Source organism: Terrapene carolina, unplaced genomic scaffold (genome assembly GCF_002925995.2).
Source record: "Terrapene carolina triunguis isolate 2854851 unplaced genomic scaffold, T_m_triunguis-2.0 Scaffold66, whole genome shotgun sequence".
Lineage (NCBI taxonomy): Eukaryota > Metazoa > Chordata > Testudines > Emydidae > Terrapene > Terrapene triunguis.
In genome coordinates this window covers 84,936,881-84,953,976 of record NW_020664417.1, presented here as the reverse complement: position 1 = coordinate 84,953,976, position 17,096 = coordinate 84,936,881, and the positions used below count along the sequence as shown (strand labels likewise).

The 17,096-nt window shown below is 37.9% G+C and overlaps 1 protein-coding gene across 8 annotated transcripts in view; it reads left to right on the top strand.

Moving 5' to 3' along the window:
- The window catches only part of ADD1 (adducin 1), a 116,694-nt gene that overhangs the window by 56,509 nt on the left and 43,089 nt on the right, over nt 1-17,096 (top strand). For all 8 annotated transcript variants that reach the window (XM_024198573.2, XM_024198569.2, XM_024198571.2 and 5 more), the window contains exons 2-5: nt 2,357-2,569; nt 3,801-3,963; nt 4,883-5,034; nt 16,737-16,817. In XM_024198573.2, coding sequence (XP_024054341.2) covers nt 2,375-2,569; nt 3,801-3,963; nt 4,883-5,034; nt 16,737-16,817 — 591 coding nt within the window. In that variant the 5' untranslated portion in view covers nt 2,357-2,374. The remainder of the gene's footprint in view (nt 1-2,356; nt 2,570-3,800; nt 3,964-4,882; nt 5,035-16,736; nt 16,818-17,096) is intronic.

Genomic DNA, 17,096 nt, shown 5'->3' with positions numbered 1-17,096 from the left:
AACGATAAAAATGCCAGTGTTTACTATGCAGACAAGAAAAGTTACATTTGCTGTTCAGGCGTTTGAAAGTTAAGTGTTACTTAAAATTTTTGAACAAGGCATTTTAAGTTGTTAGTTCTCCTTTATTGTGGTAGGTAGCAGAGCAGTACCATGAGAGGAGTAGAACAGGAAGAAGGCAGAATTGAGACCTTTCAAAGTTTTGGCCCACGCGAGGGGGCATGGGGTGTCATTTGAGCTCCCCACCTCAGGTACCAAAATGTTGTGGGCTGGCCCTGTCCAGGACTTCAGTGTTTGGTATCTTGTCTGACCACTTGATTTTCAGATGAGATCCAGACAGCACATGTGAAAACACTCTAGTTGCCTCTAGTGCCTGCTATAGTGTCCATGTTGCACAGTTGTAGACAAGAGTACTTAACATGATTGCACAATAGAAACTAATCTTAGTGTGAAGTTGAATGTCATTCCACAGGTAGCGACAAAGTCGCAATAAAATGTTGCCAAGATAGCAAATTTTTTTCTACCACATTAAGTAGTGTGTCAGGAATTGTGATTTCAGGGACAGAATACATTTTTTCTGGAGCAGGCTGGTAAAGTACTTTGGTTTTCTTGGGGCTGATAGAGTCCACATCACTTTACCAATCTAGAAAAGCAATTGACTAGATGCTGCATATCTTTGATGCTACATGCTGTTGAGTGCACAGTCATTAGCGAAGAGGAACTCCCTAATGAGCAAGTCAGTCACTTTAGTGCAAGCATGTAGACACTGGAGATTGAAGATATTGCCATCTGTGCGGAATTGCATGTAAATACTTCAGTCACAGTCTTTGAAAGAATCTAGCACCGTGGCACCAAAGAGAATGGTAAATAGCATAGGTGAGAGCACAGCCTTGCTTAACAACATTCGTTACAAATACAATACAGAGTATTAGGATAAGTCTCAATTTTTTCCCCTCTGGTATCAAATTCCCAAAAAAGGACTCTGATACTGCAGTAATGGGCTCTAATTAGAACATATTTAGAATAAACATAGTATTTGCTTTTCACAAGAACTTTTTTTTTTCACATGCATGTCTTTTGATATAGTTTCTCTTAAATCCATTTCAAAATTGTAAATCACAAGATAAAAAACCAAGTTAATTCTGCAGTATTAGCAAACATGATATATTTTTTACTGCTTTGAGTACCAAAAGTATGAAACACTTATTTATATTTTTATAGACATATCCTAAACATAATGTTCACATAATAGGGCAGTTAGTTTTGGAGACTTCAAAGCTGAGCTCTTGCAGTTCCCATTGACTTCAGTGGGATTTGTGGGAGCTCTGTAGTTCTGAAAATCAGGCCATGTGGTTGGGGCGATAATTTTTGGTATAAAAGGCTGTAATTAAACAAGAGATCAGCTGCTATAAAATAGCTACAAAAGGAGCTTTGCAATATACTCTGATAGGAACACAGCTTAAAAATGAGAAATAATTTAAAGCAAAGATTGCTTGTGGGCTACTTAATCTGACCTTTGTTTTATTTTGGTGTTTGCTTTTTGCATATATGGTAAAATAACGTTGGGTTTTTTAGCTTTTAAAATCTTGTATTTTAATATGTGAACGCTCTGGTGCAGTGGGAGTAAGAATGTGAGAGCATATACTGCTAAAAGAAATCCTTATAAATAATTTAAATTTTAACAATACCAGGACACTCTGGAGGGACAGCAATGTAAGAGAATTTCTCCAAGTAGTCTTCAGTTAACTACATTTAATATTTTAAATATAAACCATTATAATTTTCTTTAAACGTCTTTTTAAAAATGCTTCCCAAATATTGCTGTCTAACTATATAATTCACCATACTTTGGACTGAAGTAGTCAGTAAAACTTGGTGATTCCATTTCAGTATTGATGTTGGGAATATTGAATCTTACATGTCATTTTGTACCACTTTATATGCATATCTGAGTGTCATTGTTGTACATTTGAAAACTTCATATGCGGGACTTCACCCTTCTATCATTGTCTATGGGGAAAAAAACTGAACGCATAACTAAAGATGCATTATTACATGGAGAGACTATTTGAATAGCTGTCTTGTTTGACTTTCCACCTTACTACTTCAAAATTATATACCTGAGTACATACTACTTTTTATGTACTTTTTAATTTAACAAAATATACCTGGCTTCCTCCATGCATACTATTAAAACTGTGGCTTATGCAGTGTGGAAGCCAAACTAATTTAGTTCTTGATTTTGCGCTGTGTTGAAACCAAGAACATGTTTGAATATAGATCTGTGTTGCTGTCTTATAAATACTTATATATTATCAATCTAGGTTCTAACTTTTTTCTTGGTTTGATTTTTCCCTAGGACACTTAAAATTCTGCTATGAATGGTGATTCCAGTGTAACGGTGGTGACTTCACCACCCCCAACAACAGCGCCTCACAAAGAAAGGTATTTTGATCGAGTTGATGAAAATAACCCCGAGTACTTGCGAGAGAGGAATATGGCTCCTGACCTGCGCCAAGATTTCAACATGATGGAACAAAAGAAGAGAGTCTCCATGATTCTGCAAAGCCCAGTAAGAAAATACCATATTTTCCCTCAGTGTTATATATTCTGATTTTGGTTACTTTGCACTGTGATACAGTACGTTCAACAGAAGTTAAGAGATGTTTAAGGCTACATGTCCCCACTGCCGCTACCCTTGCTACCGTGACTACACTGCTGTTTATACTCATGCTAGCTTGGTGAAAACTAGCACGAGTATGAATACATGAGCAGGGGAATCACACCCCAACCTCATAGTGCAGATGTAGCCTAAGACTTACTTGATTTCCTTGCCTGTGTAAGAGTGATCCTTAGAGCATAATTTTCTAGTGTGGTGTCCAGTCGAGTTTCATTGTCCCAATTGATAGTTTCATCATTTTATTTGGGAAACAGTTCCACGCTCTTCAGGAAGATGCTTTTCTGATACTCAGCTCAAATTTCTCCTTTACTTAATTAGATCTGTTTGCTCCTATTTGAACTTCCTTTTTCCATTGTAAATTCCTCCTTGCTTTTTAATGTTTTAAACCCAAATATTTGTAATTACTTCAACTCTTAATTGTTGTTTAGCCAAGGTAGACATATTTTGCTCTTGTAACTTTTCCTCATATGTCATTACTTAGTGAAATATTCAGTAGATTTTTGATACCCTTTGTTTCCAGAAGGGAAGCCAGAGGATAAAGTGATTGATTTAAATTTGGTACTTAAATATGTGTCCTTGACTAAAATCTGCTCTTTGCTCAGATAGCTTTCTCTTCATTTGGCAGTTTAGTCTTTGCATAGCTAATGAGTGGGTTACAAGACTCACTTTTCATGAAATGTCTTCTCTGAGAAGAATTGGTATGCATGTTTTGTGATGTCATAATTAGGGTTGTCACCTTTCAGGTAGGCAGCAACCCTGTTGTATTGATCCCACCAGCTAATACCCCTATTTCAGTTTGTCCCCCCTTCCTGCAAGCTCTAGCTCTCTGCTTCATGTCTAACAGTCATACATATTGTATTATCCTTCTTCATGATCGGGGGAAGTTGTTAGTTTGCAAAGGCTGATAAAACTCATGCCACTTGTAACTGCGGAGAGCAAAATTTTTAAGTGACAGAAACAGGCCCAATAAATCTGCCACCAGCTGACTTGGCGGGGGGGAGTGTGCAGAGTGTTTCCCTCTGAAGAGTGCTGAGAAGGGAAGGAATGTGTGAGGCTAGCAATCTGGTTGGTTATGGTGCTGCAATTTTGTGATGTTTAACAATATCCAATACTTTGTTGCTAGGCCTTTTGTGAAGAATTGGAATCCATGATCCAGGAACAGTTTAAGAAAGGAAAAAACCCAACAGGCTTGTTGGCTTTACAGCAGATTGCAGATTTCATGACAACAAATATACCAAATGTCTACCCAGCGGCACCACAAGGTGGAATGGCTGCATTAAACATGAGTGAGTACAGGGATCATTTGTGGTAAAGACGTGCCACAACTTGTAATGGGTACTTGAATTATTTTTAAGGAAGTTTTGAAATGAAGGTACAATGTTGTGAACAAGCTGAAATACCAGCCCATTTTGTTTGCAGGGATGCTGTAAAAATAAACAAACAAATCAGTTAAAGTAACTTGTAAATGCTGGAGTGATATAAAGAATAATTATTTGTGTATATTGTTTATATCAACAGTTCTGAAACAGTGACTCGGAACCCCAAAGTGGGTCGTGACCTGGGTTTAATGGGGTCACCAGGGCTGGCATTAGACTTGCTGGGGCCTGTGACGGAAGCCAAAAGTCCAAGCCCCACCACCCAGGGCTGAAGCCGTACTTAGGGCTTCAGCCTTGGGCAACATGTCTCAGGTTACAGCCCCCACCCACCCAGGGCTGAAGCCCTCAAGCTTAGGCTTCATCCCCCGCATCCCCAGGAGGGCGGGCTTCGGTTTTGGCCCCGCTGCCCAGGGCGGAGGGGCTCTGTCTTCGGTCCTCCTTCCTGGGGTCATGTCATAATATTTGTTGTCAGAAGGGGATTGCAGTGCAATGAAGTTTGAGAACCCCTGGTTTATATTAAAGCCCTTTTAAATTAGATATGTTAATTGAAAAATACACTGTCACTAATAAAGCTGCAATACAGCTGAATAGTGCTATCTGTATTTAACAAATCTTTACCAAATGGGCTGTCCATGCAAAAATGAAATGCTCATTATCAGAGGTCTAGCTGGTGGAGGCTAGAAAGTATAATTTTTGACTTCTTTGGTTGTTCAGTCAACTGTCAGTAGCATTATAGAAACAGCTACAGTAGATGTGGCAGAATGTTGTTGGACATTAACTGAGATATTGAGCACATGATTTACATATACTTTTTCTTCTTCCTTTTCAGGTCTTGGCATGGTGACACCAGTGAATGACCTTAGAGGGTCAGATTCCATTGCTTATGAGAAAGGGGAGAAGTTATTGCGATGTAAATTAGCAGCTTTCTACAGACTAGCAGATCTCTTTGGGTGGTCTCAGCTTATTTACAATCATATAACAGTGAGTATTGGATCAACACATAGCTAAACAATTGTTCTATAGAGAGATATTTTCCATCTCTTTCCCACTCTCTTATTGATTGCAACAGAAATGAAGTGGTATTGAAAACAGTATAATAGAGAAGAGATTCATCACGGCATGTCAAGAATTAAGAATAGAACAGCTTGGATGTCAGCCAGTTTAGCTTGAATAGAGTCTTAAGAGACTGTACACCAAAGTCCTCATGATGAAACACGGTTTTTTTTTGTTTTTGTTTTTTTTCAAAGGCTCAAGCATTTAATGTCTTAAGTGGAATGAATAATTTTTATTTACCATTCAGTAGGCAACTTCTTAGGGTTCTTTTTCAATATAATAAAATGTCTATTTTTGTTAATCATTTATTTAAATATTATTGAAAATTATGAAAATGCCTATAGTACAATAGTAACCCTTTCTGAGAATCAGAAACCCCTGGTACATTTGATCTTAGAACACTTAGCTTAACACACTCTGCCAGCTATCTTCATTGTGACTGAGTGAGTAATTACTGGCACTTATAATAATACTTGACACAATGACTGGCAGCGCAGGGAGGTTTCATGAGCCAGATGAGGGGCTAAAATGTGTGTCATTATTAGAATCACAGCTGTAGTAGGAAATCCAGTCTATTGTCTTCATAACAGAGCTGAATTGTGTATGGATATTCCAAATATGAAGTTGTTATTCTGGCATATTACAGTGGCTGCCCTTAATTTTTTTTCAATTGGTTTAGATGACTAATGTTACTATTTAAATTAATAATGACATTTATTATTACTGATAAGTATTTTCTTGAGTATCTAAAATCAGTGGTGCGCACTTTGTAAAAACAAATAGCTCTTGCCCAGCCATGACACAACCAGTGAGGGTCATAAATAAGGGAAAAGGTTCATTGAAAAGCAACAGTGATGCTAATAAGATCGCGTAGTTTCTTGTTAAAGAATATAAACATCTTAATGGTTCTGTTAACAATTTTTTTTATACCTCCCCCATCACTTTGGATAGGCTAGCTGACAGAATTGATACTGTAAGAGAGACTTGAATGAAGTAAAAGGGTGCCTTTCTAAGCATAAAGTTCATAAACATATCCATACCTTCTTTCATGGCTCAGAGTAGGTACAGAGGTAGGTATATAACGACTGGCATCACTGGTAGAGTAGTGAGGACAAAGGCACATGAAAGGAGCTGCTGGCAAAGATGTAGGGTCTCTGAAACAAGGCTATAAGAAGTTTGGAGTTGATGCATAGTGCAGTGGGGAGCCGGTGAGGTTGCTGACATTGGTACGAAAGATGATTTTGACAGCAGCATTTTGGATGGACTGTAGAGGGCAAGGTTAGCATCAAAAGGTCCCTAGAGAGATTGCAGTATTCAAGGCAAGAGTTGATTCTGACATGGAAGAATGATTTGGCAATAAGCATGGAAAGAAATTTTTAGAAATGTGATTAAAAAGCAACAGTGCATCTTCAATGCCTAGATGGAAGGTGAAAAGGAGAGGGAAGGGTTAAATTTTAACCACTCTCCATCCACCCTTCCTCCCACCCCCAAGTTATGAGGAGGATGGTAGTATTATCAACCCTAATGAAAAATGGGATAGCAGACTGGATTTAAGTGAGAAGCTTCTTGGTTGTGGCCATGTCAAGCTTGAGGTGACAGTGAGCCTTCCAAGCTGATGTGTGTCAGTATAAGGAATGATGATAAAACTGTAGTAAAACTGTCGAAGGCAAAATTGGCACGTGTATAAGGGAAATAATGCCAATGTAAAAATACTAATTTGGTACTTTATTGCAGTAATTAAATACATTTCAGATAGATGTACAAGCACAGTATGAGACATGTATTTAAATGGTCAGTTGACTCCTTAGCTGCATGTGTTTTGTGACATCATTTCTCAAGCTATGAGGCTCACCTCCCAGAGGAGTCATCCACCTCTTCCAGGGGAGAAACCAAACAAACCTTTTTTCTCCCTTAATTGCTTTTTGACTTAGGTTCTCTTTGCCAATTTCTGTTTTTACTGAGTATTAAATTAAAAGGAAATATTGGGAAGGAAAAATAATCAGGCTGCCTGTTAGTAAGTTAGGGTTTGGTTTTTTTGTTGTTCATAGAATCATAGAATATCAGGGTTGGAAGGGACCTCAAGAGGTCATCTAGTCCAACCCCCTGCTCAAAGCAGGACCAATTCCCAACTAAATCATCCCAGCCAGGGCTTTGTCAAGCCGGGCCTTAAAAACCTCCAATGAAGGAGATTCCACCACCTCCCTAGGTAATGCATTCCAGTGCTTCACCACCCTCCTAGTGAAATAGTGTTTCCTAATATCCAACCTAGACCTCCCACTCTGCAACTTGAGACCATTGCTCCTTGTTCTGTCATCTACCACCACTGAGAACAGCCTAGCTCCATCCTCTTTGGAACCCCCCTTCAGGTAGTTGAAAGCAGCTATCAAATCTCCCCTCATTCTTCTCTTCTGGAGACTAAACAATCCCAGTTCCCTCAGCCTCTCCTCATAAGTCATGTGCTCCAGACCCCTAATCATTTTTGTTGCCCTCCGCTGGACTCTTTCCAATTTTTCCACATCCTTCTTGTAGTGTGGGGCCCAAAACTGGACACAGTATTCCAGATGAGGCCTCACCAATGTTGTTTTTAAAGAACTGTTTAAAAAGATATTTCTTCAGGCCACTTTTAAAGATGTCTTCCTCGGGTTAGGCCTGGCAGTAATTTAGTAGAGGAGTATCGTGATAATGTGTGAGGAATGTTACATTTTTGAAGCAGTATGTGTTCAGTACCATCATGCAAGTGTTTTTCTGAACATAATTAAAATAAGCATCCATTTGCTATTGATTGAGTGGAAATAGCTATACAAGCTACTAATTGACAAATGATCTGCAATGATAAGTAATATTCATGGTGTTAAAGACAACATTAAGACACTCCATGATGTGCACCAGTGGACTATTAATACATACCTTGTGTGTAAAAGAATTTTTATATATGATCTTCTGTGTTGATAGTCATCTAAAATAACCTCTTACCTCTAAAGTTAGAGAAGGAAAACTAGTCTCACTATGACCCTCCTCTCCATTTGCCTTTCCATGAAAGATTCCTTTGTGTGGGATAACTCTCTTCCCTTAGTTCCACCAAGTGAGACTGATAGATGACACCTCACTTTTAGTGACTTGAGTTAGAAATGCCAATTGAAGAGAGTCAGATTTTTGTTGAATATAAATCTGGTGATATTGTAGATTGGCATTCATATAGCTCTGACCCTTAAAAAGAAAAAAGTACAAATTTTCTTTAAAATCTGAAATGGGCCAAATAGCCTCACTTAATATTCTTATTCTATTTCTGTAGCAAGCATCTTACTATGTCCGGGAACTCTCCACTAGCAAAGATCTGACAAAGGCAGCTCCACCACCTGTTGTGTCAGCCATCCACCCACAAATCCCCTTGTATAAAGGGGGAGGCAGGACCCTATTGGGGGCATTCCAGGGGCCGAGCATAGGCAGGAGGAGGAAGAGTGGCAGAGTAGAGCTTTGCTACACCCAATCTTCCACTAACATAAATTAGGGCTGCCCCTGTGCAGCCCTAACTTGACCTAAGGCAAGGCAGCTGTGAATCAGGGAGTTGGAGAATCAAGCCCCCTGTTTCAAAAGCCCCATATGGGAGATACAAATATAGTAATAAAAATATTTACAAGCAAGAATTGTCCAGAAGGCGTTGAGTGTATATATATCCCTTAATAAATCTTTAGAATATTATAAGCAGTAGTTACCAGTCATATCAAGCTCAGTCTAATGGAAAATAAAGACATTACAGTAGAACCTCAGAGTTATAAGCACCTCGGAAATGGAGGTTGTTCATAACTCTGAAATGTTCGTAGCTCTGAACAAAACATTATGGTTGTTCTTTCAAAAGTTTACAACTGAACATTGATTTAATACAGCTTTGAAACTTTTCTATGCAGAAGAAAAATGCTGCTTTTAACCATCTTAATTTAAATGAAACAAGCACAGAAACAGTTTCCTACATTGTCAAATCTTTTTTTAAACTTCCCTTTATTTTTTTAGTAGTTTGTTTAACACAGTACTGTACTGTATTTATTTTGTTTGGTTGGGTTTTTTGGTCTCTGCTGCTGCCTGATTGCATATTTCTGGTACCAGGTGAGCTGTGTGGTTGACCGATCAGTTTGTGACTCTGGTGTTCATAACTCTGAGGTTCTACTGTATTTCTTTCCTGATACTTGTCCAAAGTGGACCCGTCAAACTGGACAGTTGCTCTCATATTGTTGTGGAATGAACATATAAGACTTAACAGGGTTGGTGGGCATCCTGTCTTTTCTAGTATTGCAAACAGACCTGCTCTGCTGACTGTGTCAAATGCTTTGGTTAGGTTCACAAAGACGATATACAATGGTTTTGCTCTCTGCACTTTTCTTGGAGTGGACGCAGAGAAAATATCATGTCTGTGTTCTTGCCCCTACACTCTTTTGAATCGTCTTCTCGGTACTCTTGAACTGTGCGTTTAAGGACATGAAAGATGGAGCGTATTTCCACACAAGATCAGCTGGGAAACTCTTCAACCTGTTCCAACTTAAGTCAAAGACCAAAGTCAAAAAGATGCTAATAATGGAACTTCTTTTCACTGATGATGCTGCCCTCATAGCCCACAATGAAGATATACTACAAGAACTCATGGACCACCTTTCAAGTGCCTGTCAGGTATTTGCTCTCACCATCAGCATCAAGAAAACGGTTGTATTAGGACAGGGGGTTCCACAAGATCCTTCAAGTACCTTAAATGCAAACCAGCTAAATTTAGTCCAAAAGTTCAGCTACTTAGGTTCTACAGTGACCACTATCTCTCACTGGATGAAGAACTAAATGTTTGCATTGGAAAGGCTACCACCACCTTTAGCAGACTAACTAAAAGAGCATGGAACAACTCAAAGCTTACCATCAAGACCAAAATGCTAGTGTACCAACCTTGCATCATCTGCACACACATGGATGGTGGGGAAACATGGACAGCTTATGCTCATCAGGAGAAAAGGATAAACAGTTTCCACCTACTTTGTTTACGCCTCATACTCAACACCAAATGGCAGTATAAAGTCACCAACGCAGAGGTTCTTCAAAGGGTAAATTTACCAAGTGTGACAGCCCTGAGCAAGCAAAGACAACTGCACTGGCTGTGTCATCTGAGGTTGGAAGATGGACGCATACCCAAAGACGTGCTATATGGGGAGCTATCATAGGGAACAAGAACAACGGGACGTCCCAAGCTTTGCTATAAAGACACATGCAAGTGAGCTATGAAGGAATTTGGAATTGATCCTGACCAATGGGAAATCTTGGCAAGTGATCGTAACAAGTGGCGCCATCATCTCCATCAGGGTATCAAAGTCCATGACAGGAGCTGGCTCCTATAGCTTGAAGAGAAAACAGCCCGTAGGAAGCAAGCAGCTCCCATCTGAGATATGTACATTCGCAATAACTGCCAAAGATCATGCAAATCTCGGATTGGTCTATTCAGTCACATGAGACATTGCAAACCATCTACATCATAGGCTGCAATTCCCACCGTCTCTTGCAGACTAAAGGATGCCAACAAGTCTTTCCTGATAACAACCGGTAACTAGCTTGAGGGGGGAAAAGCACTATATCTAAATAGTTTGATTATAAATGTTGAAATGCTATCAATATACATAACAAAACTATCGATTTGAACCATAAAAGGTAGCAAAGAAAGCTTTCCTCATAGTGCCTGACTCAAAGATCAGTGTTTGCAATTCAATTTTCTCCTTACATTTCAGCTTGAACCAGACTCACCTTTTTGCCCAAATCTAGAGCCATTCTTCTTAAGTTGCTTCAAATTAATTTATTACATCTCTAAATTGTATCTTCATGAGTATTTTGCTTTATATGGGAGAGCAGTTTCTGTTCCCCTCTTTCAGATTATACTTCTGAAAACTGTTCATTTTATGCAAGTGGCATTGCTAAGATGGGGAGAGATGAAGGAATTTTTGTTCTCACAATAACTTTCAATTATCTGTGACATTCAAGATCAGATCTTTGTCTTGCCAATCAGGAACTTCTCCTAAAAGTCCATTTTTCTCACTACCTTCATTTCTTTTCCTGGATTGCAGAATTCTGTATAAGTAAATTATTTATGGCTAATAGTAGGGGGAGCAGGCAAACTTAAATGGTGAGAACTTATAGACTAATATTTGTACCACTCATATAAAATAGAGCATCATAAATAGTGATCTGTAGATGACCTTAAAAGCTTGACTTATCAGCAGAACATAAATGGTTCCATGTAAAGGACTCCTTCCTCTATTGGTTTGTTGTGTAACCATGTAATATGGTTCACCCGTTACTTATTATCCATTGGAGGAAGTGTCATCATTTTGAAAAATTGATCTACTATGTTGAAAATAACCTCCAAATAGCTGTTAATGAAACAATGACCATAAAAAACTATTAGGGCTGTTGTGCTTATTTGCACAAAGATGATTGGGGTTGACACTCTTTGTTTCTTACCTCCCTTTTTGATAAAGTGCTTTATTAATTTTATGGGTCTTTATGTATTACTGAATGTATTTGCCTTGCATGTTTGCTTTAAAAGTTGTACAGTTTTGTCCACTTAAAAACTTTATACTAATTAAACAAGTCCTATAAATTGAAGACTTTATATTGTACTTGCATTAAATTTAACAGCTGGTCTTGCTGATATTGGATGTGTGAAGTGCATGAATTCCCTTGACCTTACATGAACAGGTCCCCACTGGGATGTTTGATTTGGAATGCCTGCAGAGGGATAAACACTAATGACTGATCAACAGTTAAATTAACGAGATGATAACATGGTACACAGTCAAGTGGGATCGCTTGAGTTTTGAAAAGACCATAGCTCTCCTTATATGTCTGGGTCAGTAGAGGTTAAGCTAATAGCAAGTCTTAAATCACCCTATGGTGACTGATTTACAGAGTGGTGTAAGTGTCTATTATAAAAGGAGCTGTACTTGAGCAATGGCATCTGTGAAGTAGAGACTATAAATTAGAGGAGATGGAGGTGAGGTAAAAATTATATCCTAAAATGTGAAGAGATCTCCATCAATCTTGGACCATTGGGATTAGAAAAAAGAAAAGAATACTTCCTGGATTCTATTATCTTTTTTGGGGAGGAATCCTGGAATGGTAATTGTATAACAGGTGATACTTTTGGCACTGGATTCAGTCCCCATTGAAGTAAATGGACTTTGGGTCCTTTTTTTTTTTTTCCTTTCTTTCTTTTTCTAAAGGCTAAAAATAGTATGAAATCTAGCCCTCCAATACCCCTTTTCCCCAGAAGAATCCCTTATATAATGTAACAATGCATTGATCAATTTATTTGCTAGTTTAAAATCTGAAACCTATTTTGGAGTATAGAAAATTAGTCAACTTTATGTAGACACGTGGTTCATTAATGGAGAAATGCACTTGAGGGTGACGGGGAACTAAATGATTAAAACAAAATAAGCAACTAAGGACTTTTTCTTTTACTATTTTATTTCTCTTATGCTATGATATGTAAATGTGTTCATTGCTTGGCTCCATCTTATTTGTTTTATATATTATCCTTGCATACAGAAAATATGTTTCAAACAAAGGACAAACTATTAGTTTTGAAATGTCTAAAACCAGAACTGAGAGACTGACTTCTCAGGCATCAGCCTTTATATAACTGGAATGTGACCTATCGTATATACTAGTTCATAAGCCGAATATTTTTAATAAAATAATAATAAATAAATAATTAATTAAAAAGTGATGCATCAAAGAGTGGGGGTCGGCTTATAAACGGGTCTGCACCAAAATTTGATGATTTTAAACTCTATGGAATTATTGAATTGAATATCTAATACCTTGTAGTTTTATCTGGAGCATTCACAGGCACGGAGCCCCTCAGCCTGTGAACGCTCCAGGTAAACAAAACGTCCAGGCCCGCTAGAGGCTTGTCCTAACGGGCCAGGAGCCAAAGTTTGCCAACCCCTGAAATACAGGATCGGCTTATGAAAGGGTCATACAGTTTTTGCTATTTTTATCTAACCATCTTGGGGGGTCGGCTTATAAACGAACGGGGTAATGAACAAGTATATACGGTACTTATTCCTAGAAGCAGACAACAACATTGTCTAGTTTTAGTTCATCCTTTTTCGTAGGAAGCCCTGTCTGTGTAAAAAGAATTGGAATTGTGACTGCTCAGTATTGTCTGCAGTTTCAAATTGAGTGCCCCGCATTATACTGTTTCCCTTATTCTCAACTGTACTGATGTAAGATTGTGACTGCTGTTCCCACCCTGAGAACGAGAGAGGACTTTCCCAGTGAGCAGATACTTTAAATAAATCCTATATTTCCATTTTAAGTACTAAGATGACTACCAAGAATGATACAGTGTAAAAAGCCCAGCCAGAGAGGAACTGCATCTTCAGATAACTGTTAGGAATCTAAAAACTGAATTGTTGGCTGCATTGGATCTTAGATTGGCATTTATAGACAATTGATCTCTGGAATAATATTTCCTGACTTTGAACCACATAAAACTCATTCCATTTAATGTAGGGCTGTCGATTAATCGCAGTTAACTCACACGATTTAATCACGATTAAGCGCAGTTTTAATTGCATTGTTAAACAATAGAATACCAATTGAAATTTATTAAATATTTGACTGTTTTTCTACATTTTCAAATATATTGATTTCAATTACAACACAGAATACAAAGTGTACACTGCTCACTTTATATTATTTTTATTACAAATATTTGCACTGTAAAAATAATAAACAAAGAAACAGTATTTTTCAATTCACCTCATACAAGTACTGTAGTTCAATCTCTTTATCATGAAAGTATAACTTACAAATATAGATTTTTTTTTTTGTTACATCGCTGCACTCAGAAACAAAACAATGCAAAACTTGAGAACCTACGAATCCACTCAGTCCTACGTCTCATTCAGCCAATCGCTAACACAACCAAGTTTGTTTATATTTACAGGAGATAATGCTGCTCACTTCTTATTTACCAATGTCACCAGAAAGTGAGACCAGGCTTTCGCATAGGACTTTTGTAGCCGGCATTGCAAGGTATTTGCATACCAGATCTGCTAAACATTCATATGCCACTTCATGCTTTGGCCACCGTTCCAGAGGACAGCCTTCCATGCTGATGATGCTCGTTAAAAAAATAATGCGTTAATTAAATTTGTGACTGAACTCCTTGGGGGAGAATTGTATGTCTCTGGCTCTATTTTATCTGCATTCTGCCATATATTTCATGTTATAGTAGTCTGGGATGATGACTCAGCACGTTGTTCATTTTAAGAACACTTTCGCTGCAGATTTGACAAAACTCAAAGAAGGTACCAATGTGAGATTTATAAAGACCGCTACAGCCCAGACCCAAGGTTTAAGAATCTGAAATGCCTTCCAAAATCTGAAAGGGATGAGGTGTGGATTATTCTTTCAGAAGTCTTAAAAGAGCAACACTCTGATGCGGAAACTACAGAACCCAAACCACCAAAAAAGAAAATCAACCTTCTGCTGGTGGCATCTGACTCAGATGATGAAAATGAACATGCGTCGGGCCGCGCTGCTTTGGATTGTTGTCAAGCAGAACCCGTCATCAGTATGGACGCATGCCCTCTCGAATATTGGTTGAAGCATGAAGGGACATATGAATCTTTAGCACATTTGGGATGTAAATATCTTGCAACGCTGGCTACAACAGTGGCATGAGAACACCTGTTCTCGCTTTCAGGTGACATTGTGAACAAGAAGCGGGCAGCATTATCTCCTGCAAATGTAAACATACTTGTTTGTCTGAGCAATTGGCTGAACAAGAAATAGGACATAGTGGACTTGTAGGCACTAAAGTTTTACATTTTTATTTTTGAATGCAGTTATTTTTTGTACATAATTCTACAGTTGTAAGTTCAACTTTCATGATAAAGAGATTGCACTATAGTACTTGTATTAGGTGAATTGAAAACTACTATATCTTTTGTTTTTTACAGTGCAAATATTTGTAATCAAAATAAATATAAAGTGAGCACTGTACACTTTGTATTCTGTTTATAATTGAAATCAGTATATTTGAAAATGTAGAAAACACCCAAAAAATTTAAATAAATAGTATTCTATTATCAGCACGATTGATCACTATTAATCTTTTTAATTGTGTGATTAATCGCGATTAATTTTTTTAATTGCTTAACAGCTCTAATTTAATGTTATACATCAGTGATATGCAGACCTCAGTGTTCAAGAGCCGAATTAGTGATCAACGTTACCCAAAAGAGCGACAGCAGTGTGACTTCGTTTCATTTACTCTCTGTGTGTGTGTGTGTGTGTGTGTGTGTAATATTCTCATAGCAAAATGACCAAGTATTATTATTTTATCAACTACAGTTGGTTAATAACATAGTAAAAGCATCCTGATTGGTTAATAATTAAATCACACAGTGTTTTAATATCATGTGCTGCAAAGAGCTACTGGAGACACATTAAAGAGTCACTTGCAGCTTGTGGGTCTCAGTGTGAGTATCACTTTTATACGTGGTAAATAGACCTGAGAAAGCATCAGGTTGTTAGATCCTAATAAAATTCATGAATTAAAAAAGGAATGTGGGTTAATGGTAGAAGAGGAGATAAGAAAAGAATCATCCATTTAGTTTCATAAAACTACTAATAGATCATTTAGATGGAGGTTTGAGGTTGTCTATGGGACTATGAAAAACTGTCCTATTTTGATCTCTGGTACAAGGGTGTGCACAGATAATCCATTGCTTTTGCTGATGTGTGCAGTTAAGCTAGTAGCACATCTTAAAGCATCCTTTGATTTATTTTACAACTTGGTATAAGTTATAATACTGCAATAGCATCTGGAGGCCGTAGCTACTTTGTGCACGGCACTCTAAAAACATAACAAAAATATGGTTCCTGCCCTCAACAGTTTACAAACTACAAATTAATTTTGAGTTATGAACGCCATCATCTGTGTGTTAAACCTTGAGCCAAACATTGCTATGTAAAAAGAAGGATAGTTGGTGGAGAGCCCCCAGGCATGCTACTCTCCCCAGCACCATCAAAAGTCATTTACTTAAAGGGTTCATCCCAGCCAGGTCAAGATGTTCAAACCCTTTAGTTGGGTTGCTTAAATTTCCACAAGTTTTCTGCTTCATAATCCCACATTCCCTATGGCAAACAGAGGTTTTTCTAGGACACTAACACTATGGGTGACTATATTGCTTCTCCAAAACTGCTTCCCGTAGGGTATTAGGGAACCACTCATCTATCCAGGTTGTTATCGGTCCTTCATTATTGTAGGATCTGAGCACCCCCTTGGTGTTTTACTTACATCTTGGTCTTCCATCAGCCTGAGAGACTGTAGCCTGGGCCTCCCTGAGGCCTTATTAAACACGGGCTATTAGCAAGTGTACTATGGTTTAATAAATTATGTCAATTATAGTGGATATGGCATGACTGTTAGTTTATGCTTCTGGAATATGTACATCTCCCGTGTTCAACAACTCTCTTGTAATTTTATTGTATGGCATACTTCCTAGGGCTTACAAAACAGAACTTAATTTAAAATATTACATTTTTTTTTGGTAAAGGTTTAGCTTTCACTCTTGTTGTATTTTTAGGCCAGAGTAAGTTCTGAGCAAGAGCACTTCCTGATTGTACCTTTTGGACTTCTTTATAGTGAGGTTTCTGCATCCAGTTTGGTAAGTGCTAGTTTCTATTTCTATACCAAGAGAACATGGATATAAACATCTAAATTCTGTCTAGCATATATGTATGTTAAACTTAGATAAGCATGTTTTAGAAAATACTACAAGTTATTTTCTGCTGCATTCTCATGGCCAGAACAGTTTTGTTGCATGTTTTTTAAAAAAGTTTGACTGATTTCAGTGTCCTTCATGCTGGAAGTAAAATACTTCTCTTTTAATGGACATAAAATTTCAGATTGTAATTTGAGTATAAACTCTTGGTCCTTAGTTTTT